At 45.0% G+C, this 25,360-nt stretch overlaps 4 protein-coding genes across 6 annotated transcripts in view; 2 read left to right on the top strand and 2 right to left on the bottom strand.

The window, feature by feature from the left end:
• The window catches only part of BTK (Bruton tyrosine kinase), a 39,460-nt gene extending 34,495 nt beyond the window's left edge, over positions 1 to 4,965 (bottom strand). The window contains exons 1-2 of one of the 3 annotated variants that reach the window (XM_081179437.1): positions 4,787 to 4,964; positions 1,920 to 2,055 (exon numbers count right to left, since the gene is read on the bottom strand). Coding sequence is in view for 1 of the 3 variants with exons in the window: in XM_081179436.1 (XP_081035562.1) it covers positions 1,920 to 2,126 (207 nt within the window). In the remaining 2 variants the exon portion in view is untranslated. Of the gene's footprint in view, positions 1 to 1,919; positions 2,164 to 4,786 lie in introns of those variants that run through there. The other 2 variants (XM_081179438.1, XM_081179436.1) reach the window with 2 other exon arrangements.
• LOC308578874 (uncharacterized protein) overlaps positions 1 to 25,360 on the top strand; it is a 39,254-nt gene that overhangs the window by 2,161 nt on the left and 11,733 nt on the right. The gene's annotated exons all lie outside the window — the stretch shown is intronic.
• On the top strand, positions 5,099 to 7,817 carry RPL36A (ribosomal protein L36a). The gene is made up of 5 exons (XM_081179504.1): positions 5,099 to 5,217; positions 5,943 to 6,048; positions 6,679 to 6,746; positions 7,078 to 7,200; positions 7,731 to 7,817. The coding sequence occupies exons 1-5, from the start codon at positions 5,215 to 5,217 to the stop codon at positions 7,749 to 7,751; spliced, it is 321 nt and encodes a 106-aa protein (XP_081035630.1). The 5' UTR covers positions 5,099 to 5,214; the 3' UTR covers positions 7,752 to 7,817.
• Positions 10,168 to 23,909, bottom strand: GLA (galactosidase alpha). The gene is made up of 7 exons (XM_081180014.1): positions 23,575 to 23,909; positions 19,512 to 19,686; positions 18,695 to 18,872; positions 17,587 to 17,678; positions 16,160 to 16,321; positions 13,562 to 13,759; positions 10,168 to 11,319 (listed from the first exon to the last, which is right to left on the bottom strand). The coding sequence occupies exons 1-7, from the start codon at positions 23,757 to 23,759 to the stop codon at positions 11,008 to 11,010; spliced, it is 1,302 nt and encodes a 433-aa protein (XP_081036140.1). The 5' UTR covers positions 23,760 to 23,909; the 3' UTR covers positions 10,168 to 11,007.

Here is a 25,360-nt window from a genome sequence, read left to right as displayed (position 1 = left end):
TTGGCGTGCTGGGTGTTGCTAAACTACAAATCCCATCATGCCTGGTCATTAGCCATGCTTGCAGAGGTTGATGGGAGTTGTAGTTCATTAACATTGGAAGGGCCAAATGTTTTCCACATTTGAAATAGGTCCTCGTTGGAATGTGTGGTACCTTCTCCTCCCACATTAAGACTGTGACTAAATTCAGATTTCATCCAACATCAGCCAATTTTTCCCCTTCCTCTTCCCCCAATCTTGTTTTGTTTACCACAAAGCCTGGTGATGAATTATGGAGGACTCAAAAACTTGCACACTATTTTGTAGCATTTTGTTCAACCTAATAAAAGTATTAGTTTTTGGATTTTTTTCTCTTCGGGGCCAACCTTTGCTTTTTGTATTAGAAGTAGGTTTCTCCCTAGCACAACATCCACAGCATCAGAAAAAGAAGGCATTAATTAGATAGAGCCAAGCAATGTTCAAAAAAGCTAAGACAGACTTTGAGCTACACCTCCAGCCACTCTCATCTGCAATTGCAATCCATATGGGATTGCAATTAGATAATGCATCTGTACTACTTTGAACACTGGAAAGCACTGGTTGAATGCTAAGTATTATAATGTTTTATATATTTGTGTGGGGAGGTTATAGTTTTGCTGCTTTTGTTTTAACTATTTATTTGTGTTTTAACCTTGTATTTTTATCTTGTGAATCGCCCCGAGATCTTAAGATGAAGGGTGATACATAAGCCTAACAAACAAACAGTTCCAATACAGAAGGAGGGGGGAACCAGTTGCCAATTAATTTATTAATTGTCTAAAAATTCCTGGCTCTGCTATCTAAAGGTAAAGGGATCCCTGACCATTAGGTCCAGTCGCCAGCGACTCTGGGGTTGCGGCGCTCATCTCGCTCTATAGGCCAAGGGAGCCGGCGTACAGCTTCCGGGTCATGTGGCCAGCATGACTAAGCCGCTTCTGGCAAACCAGAGCAGTGCACGGAAAACCATTTACCTTCCCACCGGAGTGGTACCTATTTATCTACTTGCACTCTGAGGTGCTTCCGAACTGCTAGGTGGGCAGGAGCAGGGACCCAGCAACGGGAGCTCACCCTGTCGCAGGGATTCGAACCGCCGACCTTCTGATCGGCAAGCCCTAGGTTCTGTGGTGTAACCCACAGCGCCACCTGCGTCGCCTGCTCTGCTATCTACCATGGCTCTAATTTTGTCCATAATCACAAATGTTCCATATTTATTTACTTACTCTTCCTTTATACAAATAGTAATAGAAAACATAGCATGTAAGAAGCCATCGCAATACTTTTAATTCCCTATGTGAATGGCTTCAAAAAGCAAGTACATCACTGTCTCTGCGCACAGATGGCTTGTGATGGCCACAGATGCCGTGTTCCTTGGAAGAGTACAAACACAGCGTAACCAGAAGCTGCACTTCAGCAGTAGTGCACATGCTCCACATGAAGGTCCTAGATTTGATCTCTGGCACCTCAGTGTGGATAATACTGAGTTAGATGGACCATTAGTCTGACAGTATAAGGCAGCTTCCTACATTTCTGCCTACGCACATGTATATCTGCAAGGTACACAATTAAGAAGACATGGCGTCCAGGATTTTAATACCAGCAGCCAGAGGTGCGTGGGCTGGGAAATACACCTGAGAACAGAAAACTAGAGTGTCTGTGTGGCCCACAGTTTAGTTGCACAAGACTCATCAAATCTGCTGTTGCTCTGATTGCTATTGGTGTTCTCAGGCCCAAGATCATCACTCTGAAATTTTCCACTTGATTTCTGAATGAGGCTACAAATCAACCTGCCATCATAGCTTTCATTTCCCCCTCCCCACTTCTTAGTTTGCTCTCCTCTCTCTCTCCCTCTCTCTTTTTCAAAAGCACTGTTGATTCTGAGCTAGCGCAAATGATTAAAGACTCACTGGTTGACTCTTGTCCTTGCTGTTCCACACACGGTGCTGCAACTGGGCTCCTCTCAAAAGCAGCAGGTTCCTTGAGACGCCTCTGGACTCTGCAACAGCCGGCACATAGGTGGATGGTTTTAAAATCTTTGAACGGCTGGCAAAAGGAATGGCAGCAGCAGGAGACTCAGTCAAAGAGCTGTGTTGCACTGCAGGGAAGACTGTCATCTGGAGCTAACCCCACCCTTTCAGTTCCCCTTTTCTTAGTTTCTGACCAAACTGTCTTTATTTCCTTTCAACCATGATGCCACCCTCAGGGTGTCTCCAGACACAAGGGGGTTAATTTGCGAACAGGTCATTGGCAACAGGTGCCCCCCCTTCCTATTATCCTCTTTCCCCTGAAAAGAGTTAATCTTGATTAAATGGGGGGTGTTAAAATGGGCTGGCATTTTGATGTGAAAGATGTTGTGTGGCTGCTGCAAATGACTTGTTTATATGGGGAATACTGATCCCACAGTAAATGCCTATCCGAAGGCATACTCTAGGGGCCTTCAGCCCAGGCTGTCACTAATTTGTGGGTGGGTTTCAAGCATACACTGTAAGTTTACACTTGCACAATGAAAATGGATTAAAGCGCTCTGTCACCCTAGCGCAACAAATCTGCTTTTTAAGAAAAACAATGCCACAAGTGTTTGGTTTTTTTGCTGCTAGGAAAGTGACTGGGAAATGTATTGAAAAGTGTGAGATGAACGAATTGTTAATGGGAAGATGTGTAAACACCCTGCAGGAAAACGTGGGTGAATGCTTGTTGTATAGCTACCCCATAAACAAATAAGAACAAGTACTCAATAAGCAACAGACATAGTCTAACCGCTGTGAAAGCTCTGTGCAAGCAAATGAGCTCAATAAACCCCTGGAGGAGCTTTCAGTCTTCCTGCAAGAAAAGGAAGTCCTAGCTCAGTAGGGGGGCCAGGCCTTGCCTGGTAAGAGGCAATAGGTCTGTCTGCAGAGAGGCAAGGAGAGGGAAGGAGAAACAGAATTGGCTCCAGGAAGCAAATGGTTCCATGCATACCAGACCTTGAAGTACATTTGAAGTACATTACAGTGGTACTTCGGGTTACATACGCTTCAGGTTACATATGCTTCAGGTTACAGACTCCGCTAACCCAGAAAATATTACCTCGGGTTAAGAACTTTGCTTCAGGATGAGAACAGAAATCGTGCTCCGGCAGTGCGGCGGCAGCAGGAGGCCACATTAGCTCAAGTGGTCTTCAGGTTAAGAACAGTTTCAGGTTAAGAACGGACCTCCGGAACGAATTAAGTACTTAACCCAAGGTACTACTGTATTTCTTTCAAAGAATTCTGGACACTAGTTTGTTAACGGCTGATGGGAATTATAACTTAGTGAGGGGTAAACTACTATGCTCAGAATTATTTGAGGGAAAGAATGTGCTGGGAATGTGCTATAAAATTATAGTGGGTACACAGCCATAGAAGCAGAGGGGAAGACAATGAAAGGAAGATACAGAATCGGTTAACTATCTTTTATTGGGCTAATTTCAGATATATATTTTTTGTTTTCCAGAATTCTTCATCAAGTAGGGTCAGCCTGTTGAAACATCCTGCGAAACTCAAAAGCTTTCACGCCAATCCAGTTGGCCCAATTCTGGAGCATGGGGGGGGGGGGGTTGGAATAATTATTGCACAGCAAACTGCAAAAGAGGCAAAGGAAGATGTTCCCTGTACTGTATAAGAAAGAACAAGCTGAAAAGGGGTCATATCCAAGATGGATCCTGCCATTACAAGCAAATAAGGCTTGAGCAGGGTGCAATTTGAACTGGGGCTTAACTGTAGAGCTGGTTTTGAGAGCTTCATAAAATATGAAGAGTGATGCCAGGCACAGGAAAACTGTGGTCACAATGACACCATGCTGTACACTTAAAGCACTCTTACATCTCGTTCACAGTCATGGCTTCCCCGAAAGAATCCTGGGAAATGTAGCTTGCCATGAATGCTGGGAACTGTAGCTCTTTGTGGAGGTAAACTACAAGTACCGGGATTATTTGGTAAAAGTGGCAGCTGGTAATGTAGTATAACCAGTGCTTTTTTTCTAAAAAAAATGTTTAAGGGTACTCTCATTTCCTACTCACATTGAAATACTGCCCCTCAATGAGGCCAAACTTAAGATTCAAAAAATGTTTAGGGGTATGTGTACCCCTACATACCCCCAGGAAAAAAGCACTGAGTGTAACATTGTTTTAAATCTATAGTGGTGATGTGACATGTACAGCGATGCCCAATCTTTGTCCATGGCCCACATTAACCATTTCCCTCTTCCGCCTCCCTTTCTGTTTTGCTTACCAATTTGTCTGGCTAAGAGTTTGGCAACTCAAAAGCCTGAACATCGCCGCGGCCTTTCATAACATTTGGGTTACCCTAATGTGCACCAAGGCCTCTCTTTAACCCCAGCCTGCAACTCAGAGCTGAGGTTAACTCCAGGTCAGGAAACTTCTCCCCGCCCCCCCCCCCCAGTATTTGCAAAAACTGCCATTTGGCCAAATCGGAGAGGAGTGTGTTTGTCAGTGGAAAGCTAAATAAAGTACCGGGTGCGTGTGTATAGGGAAGGTCAGGGCCAGAGGCAGCCCTCGCCAGTGTGAGGCCCGTTGAACATAGGGAGAATCTCCGGAGTTTGCACAGCCACGAAAGCTTCCTCTTTCCAAGTAATCCACTATGTGAGCAACTCTCTTCCTGATAAAATGGTTAAATAAAACACACCACACAACCTTTTTTGTGACTTTGTCTACTTGTAACATCTACTGTTATTATTACTATTTTATGAAGATGGCTACGATGGCTATGATTTCAGTATCATTGCCAGAGGTCTGTACCTTTCTATGAGCTGCGTAAAAAGGAAATGTTATGCCAGCTGCTCCTTATCCGTCGCAGTCGCCGCAACGTCCCAATTGGGAAAAGCTGCACTTGGAAAAAAAATATCCTTGTTATACAAACTCATGCATCACGACCTTAACCTATGTTAAGGTAAGTCCCGTCGAGTGCAATGGGGCTTGTTACTCTCAAGTAAGTGTGCAACGCGAACAAGCCATGCAAGCACATGTGCCCGCAATTTCTTCTCCATTCCTGAAGGTGACGGTCACGGCTCGCTCGTTCTTCCTCCTCGACGACTCTATGATGAGCCTGCGAGTGACGCTCTAGCCTTCCGGCTTCCCTTTCTTTTTCTGCTCTCGCGTATCTTTGACTTCCGATTCCGGGAAGAAGTTCTTTCTTTCTCTGTGGAGGCAACGTTGACGCTGGCAAGATGGTGAGATTCTTGGATCCAAAGCCATCCGCTTCGGGGGCTAAGGGCAGCGGTTCGGACGTGGGTCTCAGAGAAGCGGCGACAGACGGCCGACAGGGCTGGGGGGATTTGGTTGGGGGAATCGCCGGGTTGTGGAGAGAAGAGGTGGAAAAGACCCGAGGTTGGCAAGGCCAGAATGGTAGACTCTGATTGTGCCTGTCCAGCGAGCGAGGCCCTGACGGTAGTGCAGGTCGCTCTTAGGCTATTGTAGGCTGCGCTGTAGTTCAGGTTGCGGGGGTGTTGGCGGAGGGCACGCGGCATATAAAGGCATTAACATTCCTGCGTATAGAAAACTAGCTCGTCTGTGGAAAGGTTTCCAAACCAGCCTTCTCGTGCTGATTTTCTGCTGGCGGGGATTTGATTATTTGTAATTCCGTCGTGTAAACCTGTCGATGGCCATGTGTGCCTCAGAAGAGCAGTTGCTTTGGAATGTGAGAATGCTGTTGTGCTCAAGTCCTGTTTTTTATTTATTTTATTTATTTACACTTGAAAAGAACACTGCTGTGAACTATGTTCCACTGGCCCCCTTGTATGCATTTTCGCTAGGTGGGTTTTCCTATTAAGGGGCATCTTACTCTGCCTGACCACATGGTATGCTAATTATCTAGTTACCAGGATATAATCTCATGGTTGCATGCAAAGCTAAGGAGACACACTTACTGCTGTAAAACTTAACTCTTCTTTTCCAGGTGAACGTCCCCAAAACCCGCAGGACTTACTGCAAAAAGTGTGGGAAGCACCAGCCCCACAAAGTAACCCAGTACAAGAAGGGCAAGGAATCTTTGTATGCTCAGGGTACGTTGCAGAACTGTATGTTTTACTCCCGATTTCTTGGAATCACAAAGAGCATGCCTGCAATATTTTAGAAATGGTACATTTTTTTGAAACTTGGATTGCCATCTGTAAAGCGTTATTTGAGCATACCTTTCATTAATTTAAGGAAATGCAGGAGGAGTACAGAGCATTGTGCCATGTGGGAAATACAGAATCAGCTCATGTTGTGAATAAACGAAGTGTTCTACTTCATTAAGTGGATTTTGCTTTTACTTTGCAGTGTTGGCCTTTGCGTGCACAACCCATACAAAATGTGGAGGCTGGGGGGGGGGATAAGGGAATACAGAGGTTCCCTTAACATTTAAAAATAAAGATTCTGCCTGCATGTACCTCGTCACACAACACTATCATAGTAAAGTAGATAAACATCAACTGGTTTGTCAAACCTCAAAACCATAGGAGAGAAAAATAGGCAAGGTAAGCTGTTCCGAGAATGTGTGGCAGGAGGAAACAGTTGCATGTTGTAGTAACACAGATAGCCAACCTACCTCATGGTGAAGTTGGTTGTTCCTGTGTCCTTGTAGTGTTTAGGGGGGTTGAGTTTCAAGTAGACTTCACTGTTATCTGAAGGATTCAATTTCTTCCCATTAGGAAAGCGGCGATATGATCGCAAGCAGAGTGGCTATGGTGGCCAAACAAAGCCCATCTTCCGCAAAAAGGTGAGCCTGACTGGAAGGCTATGGAAACTTGTATGGTGCAACTTGAAGCTGAGTATGCTGGTGTAGAACTGGAGGATTCCTGTTGCGGGTTTATTTCAGGAATTAATATGAATGAATGAATGGGAAATCAGGACTTCTGAGACTGGATCTTCCTTTTTAGGATCTCAGCTTAATTGTGGTCACTTTTCATTTTCACGGAATACTAATCTGACTGATTGCCTCACCTTTCCACCTTTCTGCCTTGCCTTGTAAGTAGGTGTAGGGAAGGTAGAGGGCAAATGTTGAGATAGGCCTTTGTCAGGGCCTGAATAGACTTTATTTTCTATTTCAGGCAAAGACCACAAAAAAGATTGTGCTGAGACTGGAATGTGTGGAGCCCAATTGCAGGTCAAAGAGGATGCTGGCCATTAAGAGGTGCAAGCACTTCGAGTTGGGAGGAGACAAGAAGAGAAAGGTACAAAACTTTGCTAAGTCATGTTCTGTGCAATGCTGGCCCCATCCTTTAGTGTCCAAAGTGATGCTGCCTGTCTTGCTAATTGTGGGTGTTTGTTGTGACAGTGAGAGATAATAGCTATCCTTTGGACCATTAGATTGATTGTAAAAGTGGGTTTGATATAGTGTCATGACAGAAAAGAGTTGGAGGAATAAATAAGTGAAAACAAATCAGGATATGTACACCTTTCTCATGCACCTATCTTGTTTTAGGGCTTCCCTCGGGAGCCTTAATGTTTGTAGGAGTGCAGTGGATTCAAATAGTATGAAAAACTATACTTTTCAGGGTGCATTATATGGGACCCATAATCATACAGGTTTGAAATCATTTTCTAGGTTTATCTTTAGTCTTTGGGAGTGGTCCTGGTCAGCTGATAGCAAGTGATGAGCCTCTTTTGCAAATGGGTAGTGGGGAATCTACAAAATAAAAAATGCTTTCGGTTGCTGTTGGTTGTATACTCAGTCTGTGTTTTTTTTTGCTTCCCCTTACAGGGCCAGGTTATCCAGTTCTAGGCTGCTATGGAACCCATTGTTGGTTGGTGTGTGAAATGTAATAAAAGTCTTATTAGATCACCCTAATATGTGTCATAGCCATTTTTGTGTACTAGTGTGAGCTTATCTGATTTTATCCCTGTAACAAAGCGGGTGTGTGGTCCAAGATAGCTTTCCTTGACCCCCTTGGTTGCCCAGCTGCAACACACTAACCATGCCAGTTTACCAGTGGATCTTACTCTTCAGTGTTTGCTGCCACCACCACTCCAGCCCCTGATGGGAGGGAACCTAGGGTATACAAAAGCAATTGCTTTTAAAAGGATTCTGAGCCAGTGCCCCAGCACTACTCTGTTCAACCTACAGCTTTGTGATTTACTCAGAATGTAGCATCAGCCCATTCTCTCTTCAAGCATACACACCAGAGAAGAGCGTGCTGGGCACTTACAACATCAGTCCTAAACTCCCAGTAGACTAAATACCAAGGGTCTACGCACATGGAGATTATAAAACCCTGAGGCTGGCAAATGATGTTTAAGCAGCCAAATTAAGAAACTATTAGGAATAAAGAGGGGGGAAAGCAGGTAGATTAAAACAGAATACCAAAAAAATAGAGTACTGTGGCTCTCAGACTGAAGTAAAGGACCCCTGACAATGACTCTAGGATTGCGGTGCTCATCTTGCTTTACAGGCCAAGGGAGCTGGCTTTTGTCTGCAGACAGATTTTCCGGGTCATGTGGCCAGCATGACTAAGCCACTTCTGGCACAACGGAACACCGAAAACGCCATTTACCTTCCCACCAGAGTGGTACAAGTGGTATCTACTTGCACTTTTTGGAATGCTTTCAAACTGCTAGGTTGGCAGGAGCTGGGACCGAGCAACAGGAGCTTACCCTGTTGCGGGGATTCGAACCACTGACCTTCTGATCTAATCAAACCCTATTCACTGCACTTGGTTAAGATTTACTCACAAAGAATCAGTATGACTGCTCCACTTCATAGAAGTTCTTGATGTTGTGAAGGGGACAAGGCTGCAAAAGCAGATTACCGTAGCTTTTAAAAGGCTCTTTTTGGTCAGGTATCTCACCTCAGATAAGGCCCCCTTAAGTACCATTTTTACATGTGAAGGGGCTTGGCAGGAGATATGGTCAATTTGGCTGTTCACAATTCCCACAAAACAAAACATTGACATCAGAACAAAGGCTTGGGTCAAGCATACAAAAATACCAGATTGTTCGAACATCTCCAGTAGATGAAGAACATGATAGTGGGGTAGGAGAGCTGGAAAAAATGCCAATATCTTTCACATCTGGCAACCAATGTGCTCTCTTGGTTTCAGAGAATACATGGGTAGGTAAGTCAAAAGCCCAGGATACCAGTTTTCACAGCCCTCTAGCAGCTATGGTGGCTCATTTACCAGAAGAAATATATTTAGTGTTAACTCTGGAAGTATATACTTGATTCTGACCAAACTCAGCCTCCTGGGGTATATTTTGCTCTATGAGGCCGAGTTTAGTCAGAATTGAGTATACAGATGTGGATATTTTTCAGCTCTCGTGCCCAACTGTGAGGCTTGCTGAAGAAAGCGGGGTCATGTTTTCATTATATTGTGCTGCTATGTGTAGGACATGGCTACCTTTTCCTCTTGGCATTTATCTTTTATTTATTTCATTCCTTTTTGTCATTCTGTTTTCTCTGCAACATTTTATACAGGGAGCCTAGGACCAAACCCTGCTTTCTCTGTTCCACTTTCCCACTCATTCAATATTGTCTAGCCTTTCCACCCACTTTTTCCCCACTTGCAGATTCCTTTTGGGGAAAATATTCATTGTAAGCCAATTCATTGACATGACATATTTCTCTGGGACTACTTTCATTGCTGGGACTCTCTATTGGAAGATAAGCAGATAGGTTGCTTTTTCAGGTCTTGAAGCAATTGGGAATATGGAAAGTAATTTACAGTACAGGGACGAAAGCTGTTTTCCATGCGTGTCCCTCTTCAATCTCTAGCAGAGACTTCGTAATTTGTGCAGTGATTAGGGCAGCCTTTTTCAGCTTCTGGTCCCCAGATGTTGGACTATAACTCCCATCACCCGAAACCAGAAGGACCAATGGTTAGGGGATGATGGGAGTTGTAGTCCAACCCTGTAAACCCCCAAGAGTTCAAAGGCATATGCAGGATATGCCTTCACCAAACTCCCATAATCACTTCTAACTATATTCTCAGTCTTTTTTCTTTGGAATGCTTAAATTTTGAGATTTTTGCACCTTTATTTGTTAAAAATCTAGAAACAAACATTTAAGTTTCAAGAAATCATAAGCAAATTTTAGTTTCTTGCTTCATTGTATTTGGCTAAAACAACTGACCTGATTTTTCCCATTGTGGTGTTCCTTTAACCAATAAGCAGCAAATGGAATAGAACATGAAAACCCCAATAGCTTGATCATGTAGACTTTTAATTCACTTCCATTATCCCAGCAATGGGGATTTAGTTCATGGCAGAAAGACAGCAAAGATTCATTGAAAACATTTTGCCAGTATCTCTTGTACAATCACATTTTATGGATCACTTTAGTGAAGCAGTGAGGCTTGGTGGTATGCAAAGTCCATGATGACTTCAAACTTACTGGTTTAGCAACACAGCTGAGATTTCCCCTAGATTTATTGGTAAGACTGCTTCTCCCCCCCCAATACAACGTGGCTTACACAACAAACAAAACCCACAGGCAAAAACAGAAGTTCAATAAATAGGCATAGTACAATTTATTCAAAGGTGTCCTGCTGAAACAGGTTATCAGAAAAGTGCCTGAGGTACAACGGGGTGTGCATGTTGTAATCTCAGCTGTGCTTTAATTATCTTTAGGTAGTGGGGGGAGAGGGCTAAAAGTAACAAACTTGTGTATATTGTGGTTTGAGTAAGCTGGAGGAATAGGTGCCCACAGGAGTTACTGGTGTATAACCACAGCCTTTTTCTTAACAACACAACTGCATTCATCATGCTCAGCATCCCCCAGAGGTAGAAGAAGAAAACATGGTGTTGATACCGTGTTTGGCAAAGCGCAATAAGGCATAGACTGCTATCTCCAGTTTACTTCTCCAGAAATGCAGATTCTTACACTTTAAAGGAAATTTAGAAGTCACTGCAGGATTAGGGAATGTGGCACTGAACTAAGGAGTTGATGTTGTAGCAACCTTTCCCAGACATGTAGGAAGGTTACCTGCTTCTGCCTAAAAGTCCTCCTTGGGAGAAAAAAATGAGGGGGGAAAGAATATGCTATGTTACAAGAACTCTGGAAAGCGCTTGTTTCCATTATCAAACAGTTTTTCCTCAGTCACCACCATCTTCAGCAGCACTGTGCCAGTTGGGTTCACCACAACCTTCAAGGGTGAAACCCAGTTGTGCAGCCCCAAATCCTCGCTGGTGGGAAGGATCTGCTGGATGGTGCAGGCAGGGTTACAAGCTAAGCCACTGCCAAGGAAGGCAGTAGAGAAGACAAAAGCCTGTGGTCCACCAATCTCCTGACGGTTCAGCACAGCAATGGCAAAGGCTCCACCTGACAGGGGCCGCTCCCACAGCTCAAAGTGGTTTTCCTGGAAAGACACAACATCCATTACCAGCTGCAGTAACAATCACCGGGGACGGGGAAGCTGTGGCCCTCCAGATATTGGGCTGCCAACTCCCATTGGCCACAGCCAACCAGCCCAATAGGCAGGGGTGATGGGAGGTGTAGTCCATCAGCATCTGGAAGGACACAGGCTCCCCATCTCTGCTCTGTAGACTGCTTTTTCTGTTAACGTACAAAACTGCTTACAAACAAAACAACAAAGACGACAAGTAAAGTTTACGAAACTATATGGTGAACCCTTAAAAAACTACTAAAAGGGCTTCAAGGACAGAACGGTAAAAGATCGTGTTGGGGACTCCCTTGCCCTTCAGGGAGTGGTGTTCCATTAAACAAGGGGCCACCACCGACAAGGCTGTCTCTATATTCCTCTAGCAGGAGCACCAGAAGGCCTCCGATGGAGATCTTAAGATTTCAGCAGGTTCATACTGGAGGAAGCAATCCTGTGATAACCCTGATCCAATGTTATTTATTGCTCTAAAGCAGAGCTAGGAACCTCTTGCTCTCCAGATGTTTCTGGACTGCACTCAGGATATTTATCTATCTATTCAAAATGGGAAACTTCGTTTAAATTGGGAGCAGGGAATTTTGGATTCAGGGGCCAAATGAAAACCTCCAGGCCTCTTTATCTGTGTCTCTCCAGTCCTGTTCCATGCTTTCGTTGAGTGGTACTGTCCAGCTGTAACCACTTTGGAACTGTGATGCTGCCTTTCGCTTGCCTGGATGGAAAGGGTGTGGGTGGGTGTATGTGTGAATAAACTTGGGAATTTTGCACGGAATGCAGCCTTCAGGTTTCCCCTAACAGAATGTGGCCCTCAAGCTGAAAAGGACCCCTCACCTCTTATTTAAATGGATCATCTAAGGAAGGGAGAAAGATGGCTTGCTTAAAAACAGCCGCCCTATAAGTTCACATCAGAGGCAATTTGAAAGGAGTCTTCCCAGCTCACACTCTTAATGCTGCAAAACACCGGCTCTTAAGAAACTTAAAATGTACTTCCTTAAAAGAACTGCCTATTAAAAGGATGAGGAAGCAGGTGGTGTGAAAGACCTCTACCCAAGTTCCTCTACTTCCAGTCCAGAGGAGACAATACTAGGCTCAATGAATTAACAATATCACCTGCTGCTGGTGCCTGTTCGAAGTGGGCAGGGAGGGAAAGCCCTACAAACAGGATCTGGAGCCAAAGCCAAATGACAGGGAGAGCTAACCAATTCATTCGTAGAATGTGTATACTGCTTGAATGGAGGGGAGGAAATCTTAAAAAGTAATGAATTTTACAATAGCAGTACTGAGGCTACAGAGAAGGAAGCTGACAGCAGGGCCACCAGGTATTGCTGTAGGTAAGTAGGCAGGCAGGTGAGGCCTAACTGAGGTTGGTGGGGCTGCGTCCCATTTGTATTTGGAACAAGATCTGGATGAGTACAGGCTTTCAACTTCATCTAAAGCAATTTCCCAAACTTTGGGTCGCCGGCTGTTTTTGGACTACAACTCCCATCATCCCTAGCTAGCAGGACCAGTGGTCAGGGATGATGGGAACTGTAGTCCAAAACAAGGCTGGCAGCTCAAGTTTGGGAAGTTTGGAAAACAAGGCTAAATACATCAAGACTGAGAACAGGAGAGTCCGACCTGCTGGAATGCTCTGTCCCATGAGACCAGGGCCCTGCAGGATTTAACTTCCTTCTGCAGGGCCTGTAAGACAGAGCTATTCCGCCTGGCTTTCAATTTGAACTTAGCTTGATCTTTTATTCCTCTTCCTTCCTTCCCTCCCCCTCCCCTTTTTATGAAGATTACCCGCTCTGGGATCCCACAGCTAATTTTCCCCTGGTCTCCTCGCTGGCCCAAATAGGACTAACTTAGCCAGCTAGCCTTGGTGATCATCTAATGTTTATTGGATGGATTTTCCCCCTAAATTGATTTTTGAATTCTGAATTTATTGTTATTCATGTTTTATACTGTATTTTATGCTGTTTTTGGTTGCATCAATTAAGTGTTTTAAATTTGTTGTTAGCCACCCTGAGCCCAGTTTTCTGAACTGGGAAGGGTGGGGTATAAATAAATAATAATAATAATAATAATAATAATAATAATAATAATAATTATTATTATTATTATTATTATTATTATTATTATTATTATTAAACCCACCTTGTTTTGGCTTTCAAAACTTTCCTCCTCCTCCGCTCCACTCACCTTTTCCCCATGGCAGTCTTACCTTGGTAATTCGATATCCTTGCTTGCCCAGTGGATCCTGGTTGATGGCTATCACTTCTTTGTTTTGGAGAAGAGCCTTGGCCTGTGGGCTAATCTGACGCAGGTCATTGGACATGAGAAGTGGAGCCGCCATGATGGCCCAGAGTGCCAGTTGAGTTACTTGCTGATCCCAGCTCAGTCCAAAATTTCCAATCACCAGCTGGCATAGGAGGGTGGTAGAGGAGAATTACCATATTGAAGGGGGTTACAACTATTAGGTATCGGGATGCTACACTAAGGAAGGGAACTAGGCTGGTGATTAGCTGCTGGAGGCCTCTGGGCCAAATCCAGCCCTTAATTATCACCAGATATGTCCACTCTCACAGAGTGGGAGTGCATGTTCTTTGCGCTGAAAAGGTTCAATCCCAGGCATTCCGAGTTAAGAAGACGAGAGGAAAGGTTTTATGAAAAGCCTGTGTCTGCCTGAAGCCCTGAAAAGATGCTGCCCATCTGTGTAGACAATTCTGGGTTAGATGAGCAAACAGCCTGACTCAGTGTAATGGTCTCTGGCAAATACTACCTCATCAGAAGGTCTGCTCCACACAGTGTAGAAATAAGGCCTTTACAGTGAGTGGTACCTCGGGTTACAAACACTTCAGGTTACAGACGCCACTAGCTTGGAAGTAGTAACATGGGTTAAGAACTTTACCTCAGGATGAGAACAGAAATCACGCGGCGGTGGCACGGCGGCAGCGGGAGGCCCCATTAGCTAAAGTGGTACCTCAGGTTAAGAACGGTTTCAGGTTAAAAACGGACCTCCAGAACGAATTGAGTTCTTAACCCGAGGTATCACTGTTTCGGTAGCACCTACTCTTTGCAACGCCCATTGCAAAGGGAGGCACCATCTCTACTGTTTCCTTGACTCCTAAAGAAAACCTTTTCCAACAAGCCTTTCAAGTGGAGATTGTCACCAAAAGTGAATCCAGCAGAACAGCTTAGGCTAACTTTTATAGCCTGATATCAGTGCGCTTAAAATGTGTGGCTCCATCTGCAGTTTACATTTTTAAAGCAATATGGCACCACTATAATAAATACAGAGCCATGGTTTTCCCTGAAGAATGCTGGGAACTGTAGTTTGGTATGGTGCCGGGAGTTGTTATGTAATCCCTCTTTTCACAGAGTGACATTCCGAGGGTCCCTGAGCAGAAGGACCAGCTCTTAGACCATTTTAGAAGTTATAGATCTATAAACAGCTAATAAAAAGGAGTAAAAAAAAAAATCAGGAAAGGAAGGGTGGGAAGTCAAGAAGAAATTTGTATGCTTTAAAAAAAAAGGATAAATGTTTTAAAATATTGTTGGAGACTTAATAAAGATGATATTAAAAAAATTAGAAGTTATAGATCCATGAGGAGACTAAGGGTATTCTAAGAACTCCCAGAGTCCTTAACAAACTACAGTACCCAAAATTCTTTGGGGAAGCCATGACTGTTTAAAGTGGTATGATACTGATTTAAATGTATATTGTGATTGGGGCCTGAATTAGGAATCAAACTCTTTATACTCTGCTGCTCTGTATTTTTCTTAGGAAGGCCCTGCACAGGGATGCCATGATATTTTCTCACATATTCCATTTTTAATGCCTGTTTAATTAATAGCTGAAATAGCCTGAGGGCATCCCAAATGGCTGTAGCCAATAGGCAGAAATTTTATGGTGCAGAGACACTTTGGCCATAAAGTGCACTGTATACCACACTGAGTTTACATGTGGGCCACATGTAAAAACGTATTTGCGACCAAGCTCTTGAAAGGAACACAAGCAGCTTATTGTCATTTTATAAACATGAAGAAAACATGCAAATTAATATACAACCCAGAACTGAAGCTAAAGCCATGCAAAGCAGATGTCTGGGCTTGCAGGAAGATTGAGAGAGAATAAATAAAAGGCAGGCACCTGGGGAACACTCAAGGCAGACTGATGAGCAAGGGACTCACCCTCTTCAGCAGTGGGGACTGGATGTGCATTAGCAATGACTTTGGAATACAACAAGCTATTTTATGCCAAAATCAGAGAACTGGTTCATCGAGTTCAATATTCTCTACAGCAGTGGTTCTCAATTGGTGGGCCACAGAAAAGTAGGGGGTCCCATGGCTTGTCTTTTGAAAAACAAGGGGTCCATGGTGCATAGCTAATTGGGACCCACTGGCCTTCAAGTTAGTGTGTCAGGACCCACCACAAGCCTATAATGTGGGTTGCAACTGCAACGCTACCGCCATACAAATAATAAGGGCAAAAACAGAATTAATAGTAATAATATTTGGGTCCCCAAATGCATATTTGGGTTAAAGGCGGGTCTACAGCCTCCTACCCCAGCCTGATATCCTCTGTACATTTTGAGCTACCACTCCCCCAGCCTACAATGACTGGCAGCAGTTCTCCAGGGTTTCAGACTGAAGCCTCTTCCAGCCCTATCTGGGATTGCTAGAGTTTGAATCTGGGCAGGTTCTCCTCTCCCAGTGAGCTACAGGCCCCTCTCCTGGGCTCAGGAAGGCTGCGAGGGTTTGGATGTTTGAGCAACAGAGTGGAATCTGGAATAAGTGACCCAGAAAAAGGTTTTCTTACCATATCCGGGTCATTCCAGCCCCCTGGCCCAGCGGCATCCACAATGCTGTCCTGGTTATAAGAAGTCCAGTCCAATATGTTTTTGACGCTGCCCCAGGCATCATAGACGTCAGCATAATTCCTCCAGTAATTGCAGTACTGTCTGATCTCTGTGTAGTTGGGCTGCCAGAGGAGTAAAGACAGAGAGAGAAAAGAGGTGGCAACGATTTGTTTGTTTTATTTAAGATATGTGTCATGTTTCAGTCCGACTGAGCACTGCATCAGAATGGAATGGACTGTTTCAGTGGGGGACGTGGCTGGCTATTTGGGTCTTCTACAAGAGACTGTGCAGGGCCGTTCCCAAAACAGGGTTCTGCAGCACTAACTCAACTTGGCTTTAAATAATGTGTGGGAAGGACCTGGGAAGGGTGCTCCCTCTCTTTTTACAAGTTCTCCTGAAGTCATTTGCCCCATGAAACTTTCCATAGGAAGCTGCCTTACACAAAGTCAAACCACTGGTCCATGTTGCTCAGCACTGTCTGCATTGCTTGGCAGTGCCTTTCCCGGTTTCTCCAGGCAGAGTGTCTTTCCCTGGAGAAGCCGGGGATTGAACCTGGGACCTTCTGCATGCAAACCAGATGCTGTGCCTCTGAGCCACGGCCCTTCCCCATAACTCCCCCTTCCTGCCATCTATATATCCCTAAGAGACTAAACATAACACATTCGGAACACAGGAGGAGCCGCTGCAGAAAGAGTGGGGAACCTTTATTCTCTCCGAGAACCTGACAGCTGGCGTGGTCACCCCACACTCTCCTGCATACAGCAAGCATACATGTACACCGGGACAAAGCCCCCCTTCTCTTGGCTGACCCCTGCAAATCAGCTAAGGAGGGAAGTGTTATCATACCCTCCCATCTCTTCAGATAATTAATCTGGTGAGTTGGGTGTGGAGGATTATAGTCATTCCTGTTGCAATGCGGGAAGGTGCTTTTCCCAAGGTGCAGCCTAACATCACAATCAATGGGTTTCACTATTACATAGCCAAACAGGCTCCCAGCACACCAAACATGACTGGTGTGTCAATGACAGTCACCTTTCCTGATTGTTTTATGTACTCATATGCAGATCACAAGCAGAGGTTACTGTGTAGGAATGGGGAACCTGTGAAGACCCTCCAGACATTGTTGGATTCTAACTCACATCAGACCTCAACCAGCCCAGCATGACTTATTGTCAGGGGTGATGGGAGTTGTAGTCCATCAACATTTGGTTACCAGCCCTTGCCCTAGGACAGGTGTGGGGAACCTTTGGCCCTCCAGCTGGTGCTGAATTATTATTACAGCCCTCAGCAGCCCTGCAAGCATGGCCAGCTGTCAGAGCTGATGGGTGTTGTAGTCCAGCAATATGCCCCAGGGAAATAGCAAGGTTGCAAAGCGGCCTCTCCTTACCTTCTGAAAGGGTCTCTCATACAGCGGCCACTCGCATGAGAACACAATGTCTCTGCCTGTTTTGTTCAAAGCATGAGACATGTTCTTATAACCTGGTGGCAAAGAGCAGAGACCCCCCCCCCCAGAATTAAAACAAATAACCAAATAACCAAAGCCTTTCTTGCGCTGTGGTTTAAACCACAGAGCCTAGGGCTTGCTGATCAGAAGATCGGCAGTTCGAATTCCCGCGACGGGGTGAGCTCCCGTTGCTCAGTCCCTGCTCCTGCCAACCTAGCAGTTTGAAAGCACATCAGAGTGCAAGTAGATAAATAGGTACTGCTCTGGCGGGAAGGTAAACGGTGTTTCCGTGCGCTGCTCTGGTTCACCAGAAGGGGCTTAGTCATGCTGGCCACATGACCCAGAAGCTGTACACCAGCTCCCTTGGCCAGTAAAGCAAGATGAGCACCGCAACCCCAGAGTCGTCCACGTCAGGGGTCCCTTTACCTTGACTTTTTCTTTCAAAGGTCTTCAATAAAGAAGTGAAAAATGTAAGTTAAAGCCAATGAGGCTCATTTCCTTGAATTCTGGCTCTGGGCCAAGGACGGCGAATCTTTGGCCTTTCAGACGTTGCACGCAACTCCCAGCATCCATGACCTTTGACCTAGCTACCTGGGGCTGACAGGATTTGGGAGTCTCGTAACCTCTGGAGGGCTTGAGGTTCCTCACCCCTGTCATAGTAATTACAGACACCCACCCTCCAAATCCTGGTCACCTCCTCTGAACGCACTTAAGTGTGTCATTATCTTCTTAAAATGAAGCACCCTGAACAGTGCCTTAAGCCCCAAACAGGAGAGAGCTTTTGGATCAGGAGCTAGGTGGGGAGAGAGAGGGGAGAGTAAAAGTGGCAAACGTGCTGGTGGCTTCTTCCAAGTATAGACAGTTCAGAAAATTTACTGTGAGCTGTTTTGGGAGGGGACGAAGTGAGTCACATAGTCCTCCTTAAAGCCCTCTCTCCTGCTTCCAGGGACGTGAACTGGGTGACCCTATCCAAGGTCGAGGTAAATAGTAAATTCCACGCAGGCTAAAAGGTTCGCTCTGACCTCCTGGCAAATACTGCTCTGGGACATACCTTCTGCCAACAGTTCCAGGGTGCCAAAGTTACAGCCATCAAACTTCAACAGGTCCACCCCCCAGCCAGCAAAGGTGTCAGCGTCCAAATCGTAGTAACCGCGGCTGCCAGGAAAACCAGCACATGTCTTGTTCCCGACATCTGCGTAAATGCCCAGCTTCAGCCCCTTGGAGTGGACCTGGATTGCAGGTAATTGAGGGGGGAAACACAGCAAGGTTTCTGGAGTGGAAAGATTATGTTTTATAAGCAGAAATCAAAAGAATTCGGCCTGCTTTTAGTTAATGGGGTGGGGAGAAAATAGGCTAAGAAAAGGCGCACTAGTTTTTCAACAATGGAAGGTATGATGCTACTCTACAAAGGGGCTGACACAAGAAAATGAGACAGGACATGGGAGGGGCTATCCTATCAATGACCACTAGCCAGGAGAGCACAGTAGAGTCTCCATGTCCAGTGGGCTGTCTATCTTTAAATACCAGAATCTGGAGACAAACAACTGCAGGGAGCTGCTGCCTTCATGTTCTGCCTGTGATGTATTGGGCAGCAGGCTGGCTGCTGTTGGAAAGAGGATGCTGGTCTAAATTGACATGCTCAGGTCAATTCTTAGCAATTCCTATGGATGGTTAAATCTAGAGATGGGGAATGCTTTTCTTTGTCCCGTTCAGCCCTGCAGTTATACAGCGCTAGGGACACACTGTGAAAGGGGAGCAGGCACAGGAAGTCCTCCCATTTCCACCATCCTTTCCAGCTCATTTATATGTTCTCATTGACCTCAAGGTGGAAGAAGCTTTGGGGAAAAGGTCAGCAAGAACCCACTTACATAGTCAGCTAGTTTACGAATCCCACTAGGAAAACGGTTTGGATCCGGTTGGAGCCTGCCTTGCTTATCACGAGTTGGAGCCATCCAGCAGTCATCGATACACAAGTACTGGTACCCAACGTCCCTCCATCCATCTGACACCATAAGGTCTGCCATCTGCATGAACAGCTCCTCGCTGAAGAGGGCAAAAAAGGAAAGTCATAAGAAGTTGCCTTCCTCCAGGTCATATAGCCCAACGTCATTGTCTGATTGGCAGAGGCTCTGCAGAAACTTGTGCAATAGAGGGTCTCTGTCATCACCCTAGGTTTCTGATCCTTTTTAACTGGAGACCCCTCTTGTGTGCAAAAGTGCGCTAGCACTGAGCTAAGGTCCCAAAAGCTGGGTACCAACACTGAGCTGGTAGGGAAGTAGAATCCAATGAGAATCCAATATCATATTGCTTAGTGATGGGGGGGGGGGAATAGCAAAATGTCTACTCATATATTCTGCAACCACTTTCCGCCTCTCAGTGTTCCTCCCTTCTTGCTCCCATGCCATGGCCACTACCACTGGACGACCTGTCTCCCCTCCCCTGCCTTCATGCAAACCCAGGACTGCAATGATTCACGACAAATCCTCTAATGGGGCTGCAAAATGACGATCTTACATTTTTGTTATGGAGAGAGAGAGACATTGTACATGCACACAGAAACATACTGATGTTTAGTGGTCTTAAATCTCATGTAGATTATAGATCTGTGGTACTACTTCAGAAATAGAGGCTCCCACAATGGAATGCTCCATGCAAACAAACAGAAACTATCCAAACAGAACACTAGCATGTCAAGGAGAAGGGAAGGGTGCTAACCTAGCCCTTTTCCTGAAATACTCACTTTCTACATACAGGTTTTATTTGTTCTTAAATGAGGGAGCATTCCATCATGGGAGTGGGGTTTCCTATCTGGAGCTTAAAAGTGGTACATCACAGGGACAGGTTGACTACATCAGTTAAAATTAAGACTGACATTTAGCCAGAAAAATGTGAAGAACATCTATTTTATATTTGTCTGTACTGAAAATAGAACTATTTTCTGTTTCCACTGGCAATCCTGCTCTCCGCCCAAAAACAAACCCACACCTGGAAGGTATTTAATACAAGATAGTATTTAGTGATTGCAGACTCCCAACCATTCAAATTTAAATATTGCTATTACAATAATTATATGCCTGTTGTCTTTGTCCATGGAGTTTTCTTGGCAGGGATACTGGAGTGGCTTGCCGGTTCCTGCTCCAACCACAATAATTTGGTTGGACAGTGTTCTCGAAGCTACAAACATGAGTCTGACCAAACTGTGGGAGGCAGTGGAAGACAGGAGTGCCTGGTGTGCTCTGGTCCATAGGGTCATGAAGAGTCGGACACGACTAAACAACTAAACAACAAATTACAATAATTATGACTGAGAAGTGCCTACAGCCCCACCTATGTGGCTAATGAAACAATACTTCTATGCATTCTGAGCCTTGCAGCAACAGCCTTTAACTGCCTGCAAAACTCATCACCTCTGTGAAGTTATTGGCTCAGCCCCTTACTGTTGTCCCCCAGCTGAAAAAGTTTTTACTCATTTTACTCATATTATCTGTTGCACAAAGTTTCCTCTTCCCAGCAGGCAAAACTGTAAGTTCTTTGAGATGAGGACCTCTTATTCTATAAAGTGTCCATGTACAAGTCATGGCACTATATAAAAATAAATCATGATGATTTACATACATGGAAAGTTTAGCCAACTGTTTGAATCACAGAATATTCCATGGAATGAGGAACAGCTTATGTTTAGGCTACGTAGACCATTAAAGAGGAAACTACAATATCGGCCAGGCCAGTCATAGGATACGTGCAAACTGCACAGCTTGCTTCTTCAACCTGTGTTGACATATTTAGCAGAATGAGGTGGCACAATGAACTTCAGACTGCAGACTGTGCCCCTACATAAAGAATTGCAAACAAAACAAATGAAACTTAGGACACCAGGTTCAGCTCAGCTGTTCTACTTTTCTCTTCACAGAGAATTTGCTGTTGTTTATCTAGTGAGGAAACAATCTGCAATCTGAACTGATACACACACAGAGACCATTCTACCATTCTGTTTGCAAGCACAGGCCAGGTCCCAGATGGTTCCAGAATATCATAAAGGTAAAGGGACCCCTGACCATTAAGTCCAGTCGCGGACAACTCTGGGGTTGTGGCGCTCATCTTGCTTTATTGGCCGAGGGAGCCGGCGTACAGCTTCCGGGTCATGTGGCCAGCATGACTAAGCCGCTTCTGGTGAACCAGAGCAGCGCACGGAAACGCCGTTTACCTTTCTGCCAGAGTGGTACCTATTTATCTACTTGCACTTTGACGTGCTTTCGACATGCCAGTAAAACCAGGGCTACAAAAATCCAAGCCAGTCTGTTGCCCAGGCTCCCAGAAATGTAATGCATATGCTGAAGAAATGCAACGTATTTTCCCTCTCCTGCAAAGAGAGTTGTCTCCCTCAGCTTCAAGGCTTGCTGTAGTACACAGGAGTTTCAATGTATTTTGGGGGCTCCTGGCTAAATACTTCTACACCAGCATATGCCAGTTTCTGACTGCGCTTGGCAAATTGTGAGTTATCGACAGCAGATAAGTCAGAGTTTGCCACTACACACTGGCAATTGTGGACACATTTTCTGATTTTGGAGTTTCAAAGTGTCACATAATTAATGCACTTGGACTTATCTTGTAAGCTTTTCAAGGTCAAAGGCTTTTGTTCCTTTAACAGTTGCAAACAGGAAATCAACAGATGGAACCTTCCCCTGCCCCTGATCCTCTATGGATGATAAAACTTCATCTGCTGGTTAAAGTGTCTCTTAAAAAGCAAAGGAACCATGCAATGAAAGGTGACGACCTTTCATTAAAATGAACAGGAATCTGCAATCCTTCACATATTGGACTCACGGCCAGCATGGACAATGGCTAGGAAAGATGGAAGTTGTAGTCCAATATTACATGGGGCCACAGGTTCCCCAGCCATGGACAGTCTTAGCCCACATTAATGGCAACAGATATATGTGGTACACCTTTATATTGGCAAACCTTTCATGAACCTGATGGATTTAACAGAGAGTTTTCTCTCTCGTGTGTGCACACAGGTATAAAGTGCTCTGTGGGTGTGTGGGTGTGGGTGTGTGAGAGAGAGAGACACTGCATGTATATATAAGCATTTTACCTTTGTTTATACAAGCATTCACTTTTAAAGGCCACTAAATGCAAAGGGCACAGTTATTATGCTTCCATGCAAGTCTCAGCATGTATACAAGCACACCACTTGTGGCACAATCTTTCTAGCTCTGCTAAGCCAGTTTAAAAACTTGTAGCAGGTGATAAGATGACGTTGCCTAAACCCACAAGGTATAATGTAACAAATTGTGAACCCAAATGCAAGCAATGATGTCCTAAGGCCCAAGAGCACCCTGATGCAGCAGCAAAAAACCCCCAAAAAATATATTCTAATGCTATTATAGGCTACATCAACAGAAATACAGTGTCCAGAGATCAAGGGAAGTCATAGTATCACTCTACCCTGCTTTGGTCAGACCACACCTGGAGTACTGTGTCCAGCGACATTGACAAGCAGGAATTTGTTCAGAGGAGGGTGACCAGTATGATCAAGGGTCTGGAAACCAAGCCTAATGAGGAATGGTTGAGGAAACTGGTTACGTTTAGCCTGGAAAAGAGGCAACTGAGAGAAGATATGATAGCCATCTTCAAGTATCTGAAGGGCTGTCACATCGAGGGTGGAGCATGCTTGTTTTCTACTGCTCTGGAGGGTAGGACTTGAACCAAGGGCTTCAAGTTACCAGAAATGAGATTCTGACTCAACCTCAGGAGGAAGTTTGACAGTAGAATGGGAGGTGGCAGACTCTTCGCAGGTTTTCCTTTTTTTAACAGAGATTGGATAGATGGATGGATGATCTAGCTGAGATCCTGCTTTTGTTTTTGAAGAATGAAAACGCTACGTTCGAGCAGGCAGCCCTCTTGGCCCAAGAGATCCCAGGCGCTCACCTGACGCATCGGCGGGGCTCTTCGTCGCAGTCGACCTGGCAGAGGAAGCGCTCCCAGTGCAGCCAGCCCATGGGCGGCGTCCGTGCCAACCCGTTTTCTAGTGCGCCCGCCGGGCGGGACAGCGCCAGCAGCAGCACCGGCACCAGCAGCAGCACCGGCAGCCCCATTCCACAGCTCCGGTCCATTCCCGACTCCCTCTTGCAGCGCCGCTCCCGAACTTTGGGACCAGCCGCGCCGCAAAACTCAGAGTTCAAGCTGAACCGAGGAACACGGCAATCCAGCCAATCGCAGCGCTTCGCTCTGGCCGCTCGGCCAACCAAAGGGCTCTTCAGCGGCCAGCGTGAAATGTCCACCAATCCGCTCCTTAGGAATCCTGGTGGGTGGGGGAATCTTGCAGAAAGAGGAACGAACGGAGGACCCAGGTTGGGTCACGCGGCAGACCGGAGAGGGGAGGGGCATTAACGCTTTCGTTGATGCAACCCTGCCGCGATTAGAATAGCAGCATCGGCTTTTTCTATTTGCGTTATTATTACTATTGATAATAATAACATCGCCGTTGTTTGTCGCACAGTTATTATTAGCAACGCACGTTGTTGTTGTTGATTTATACATCGCCATTTCTTTTTCTTTTTCCCCTCTTTCTTTTTCCCTTTCTTTCTTGGTTTGATTTTCAGATTGAAATTTTACAGTCACATACCCAACATACAACATAGAAAGATGGCGTCGTTAGTGGTAGCTCAATTTTGTGCTCCGCGTTGATATATAGATTTATTAGTATTTTTCAGCTCTTTTAAAGTTTTCTTTCTTTTTTTTTTTCTCCTCTCTTTTAACCGAGCTTTAGCAGTTTTAAATTATCACTCTTTTTTATTAACTGCCAAAGGCCTATTTTTATCCAAAGGAGGCTCAGCAAGCCGCCCTATCTTCACGAAGCTGGTAATTAGCAGACGGGGGAGGCCAACTACTCCTTCGGAAGGACGCCGAGCTTTTTATCTATAAAAAAAAAGGGAAGGAATTGAAGCTGCTATAACCTCAAGAAACACAAGGCAAGTTCAACCCGATAATTATTACAAGGGACTTTTGTTTTCTTTTTTTCTGCTTCGCTATACTGCCTAGCTACTTTATTGGTTACGTCGTGAGGCTGTTGAATGAGGGAGAAAGACCTAGTTGAACTTTAACGAAACAAGGCACAGTATGGAAGCTTAAGACCAGTAATATTTTCTAACATTTTTAAATGACTGATACCTCACAAGTCCCGATGTAAATTGCTGGAGAACTAAACAGGTTGGAGAGGTTGGAGAGGTTCAGGAGGCAACTTCCATAAATTTCCATAAATCGGCACCTCTGCTACTGTTTACTCCAGCTTAGAACAAAAGATAAGCCGCCGGTAAGCAAGCACCCCCTACTATACATCCATATATACCCATATACCCACTATGGTCCTCACCAGGAAAAATTACAAGGACCAAGGAATTCTGCCTAATTCACCACAGAGGCCGATGGAACGACGAAGGAGACAAAGTAAAATTACCAGCTACTTTCCCCAAAAAGACTCGAGCAAGAGAACTCAGAATGAGAGTATCCTAGATGTAGCTATGCCTTTGCCACTCACAGTGTTGGATTGGTCAACACAGCTAAAGGACTTGCAAACAAACAACAAGAGGACAAACCATCCAACAAACCTGGCCCAAGAACTTGCCATAGCAGAGAATGCTACAAAGGCTAACACAGCCAACACACCCGATGCCAATCCTCATTTGTCACCGCTGGAACTTGGAGGTAATCTTTC

Source organism: Podarcis bocagei, assembly GCF_964188305.1.
Source record: "Podarcis bocagei genome assembly, chromosome: Z".
Classification (NCBI taxonomy): domain Eukaryota; kingdom Metazoa; phylum Chordata; class Lepidosauria; order Squamata; family Lacertidae; genus Podarcis; species Podarcis bocagei.
The sequence above is the reverse complement of the archived record's forward strand: the minus strand, read 5'-3'. Positions and strand labels throughout refer to the sequence as shown.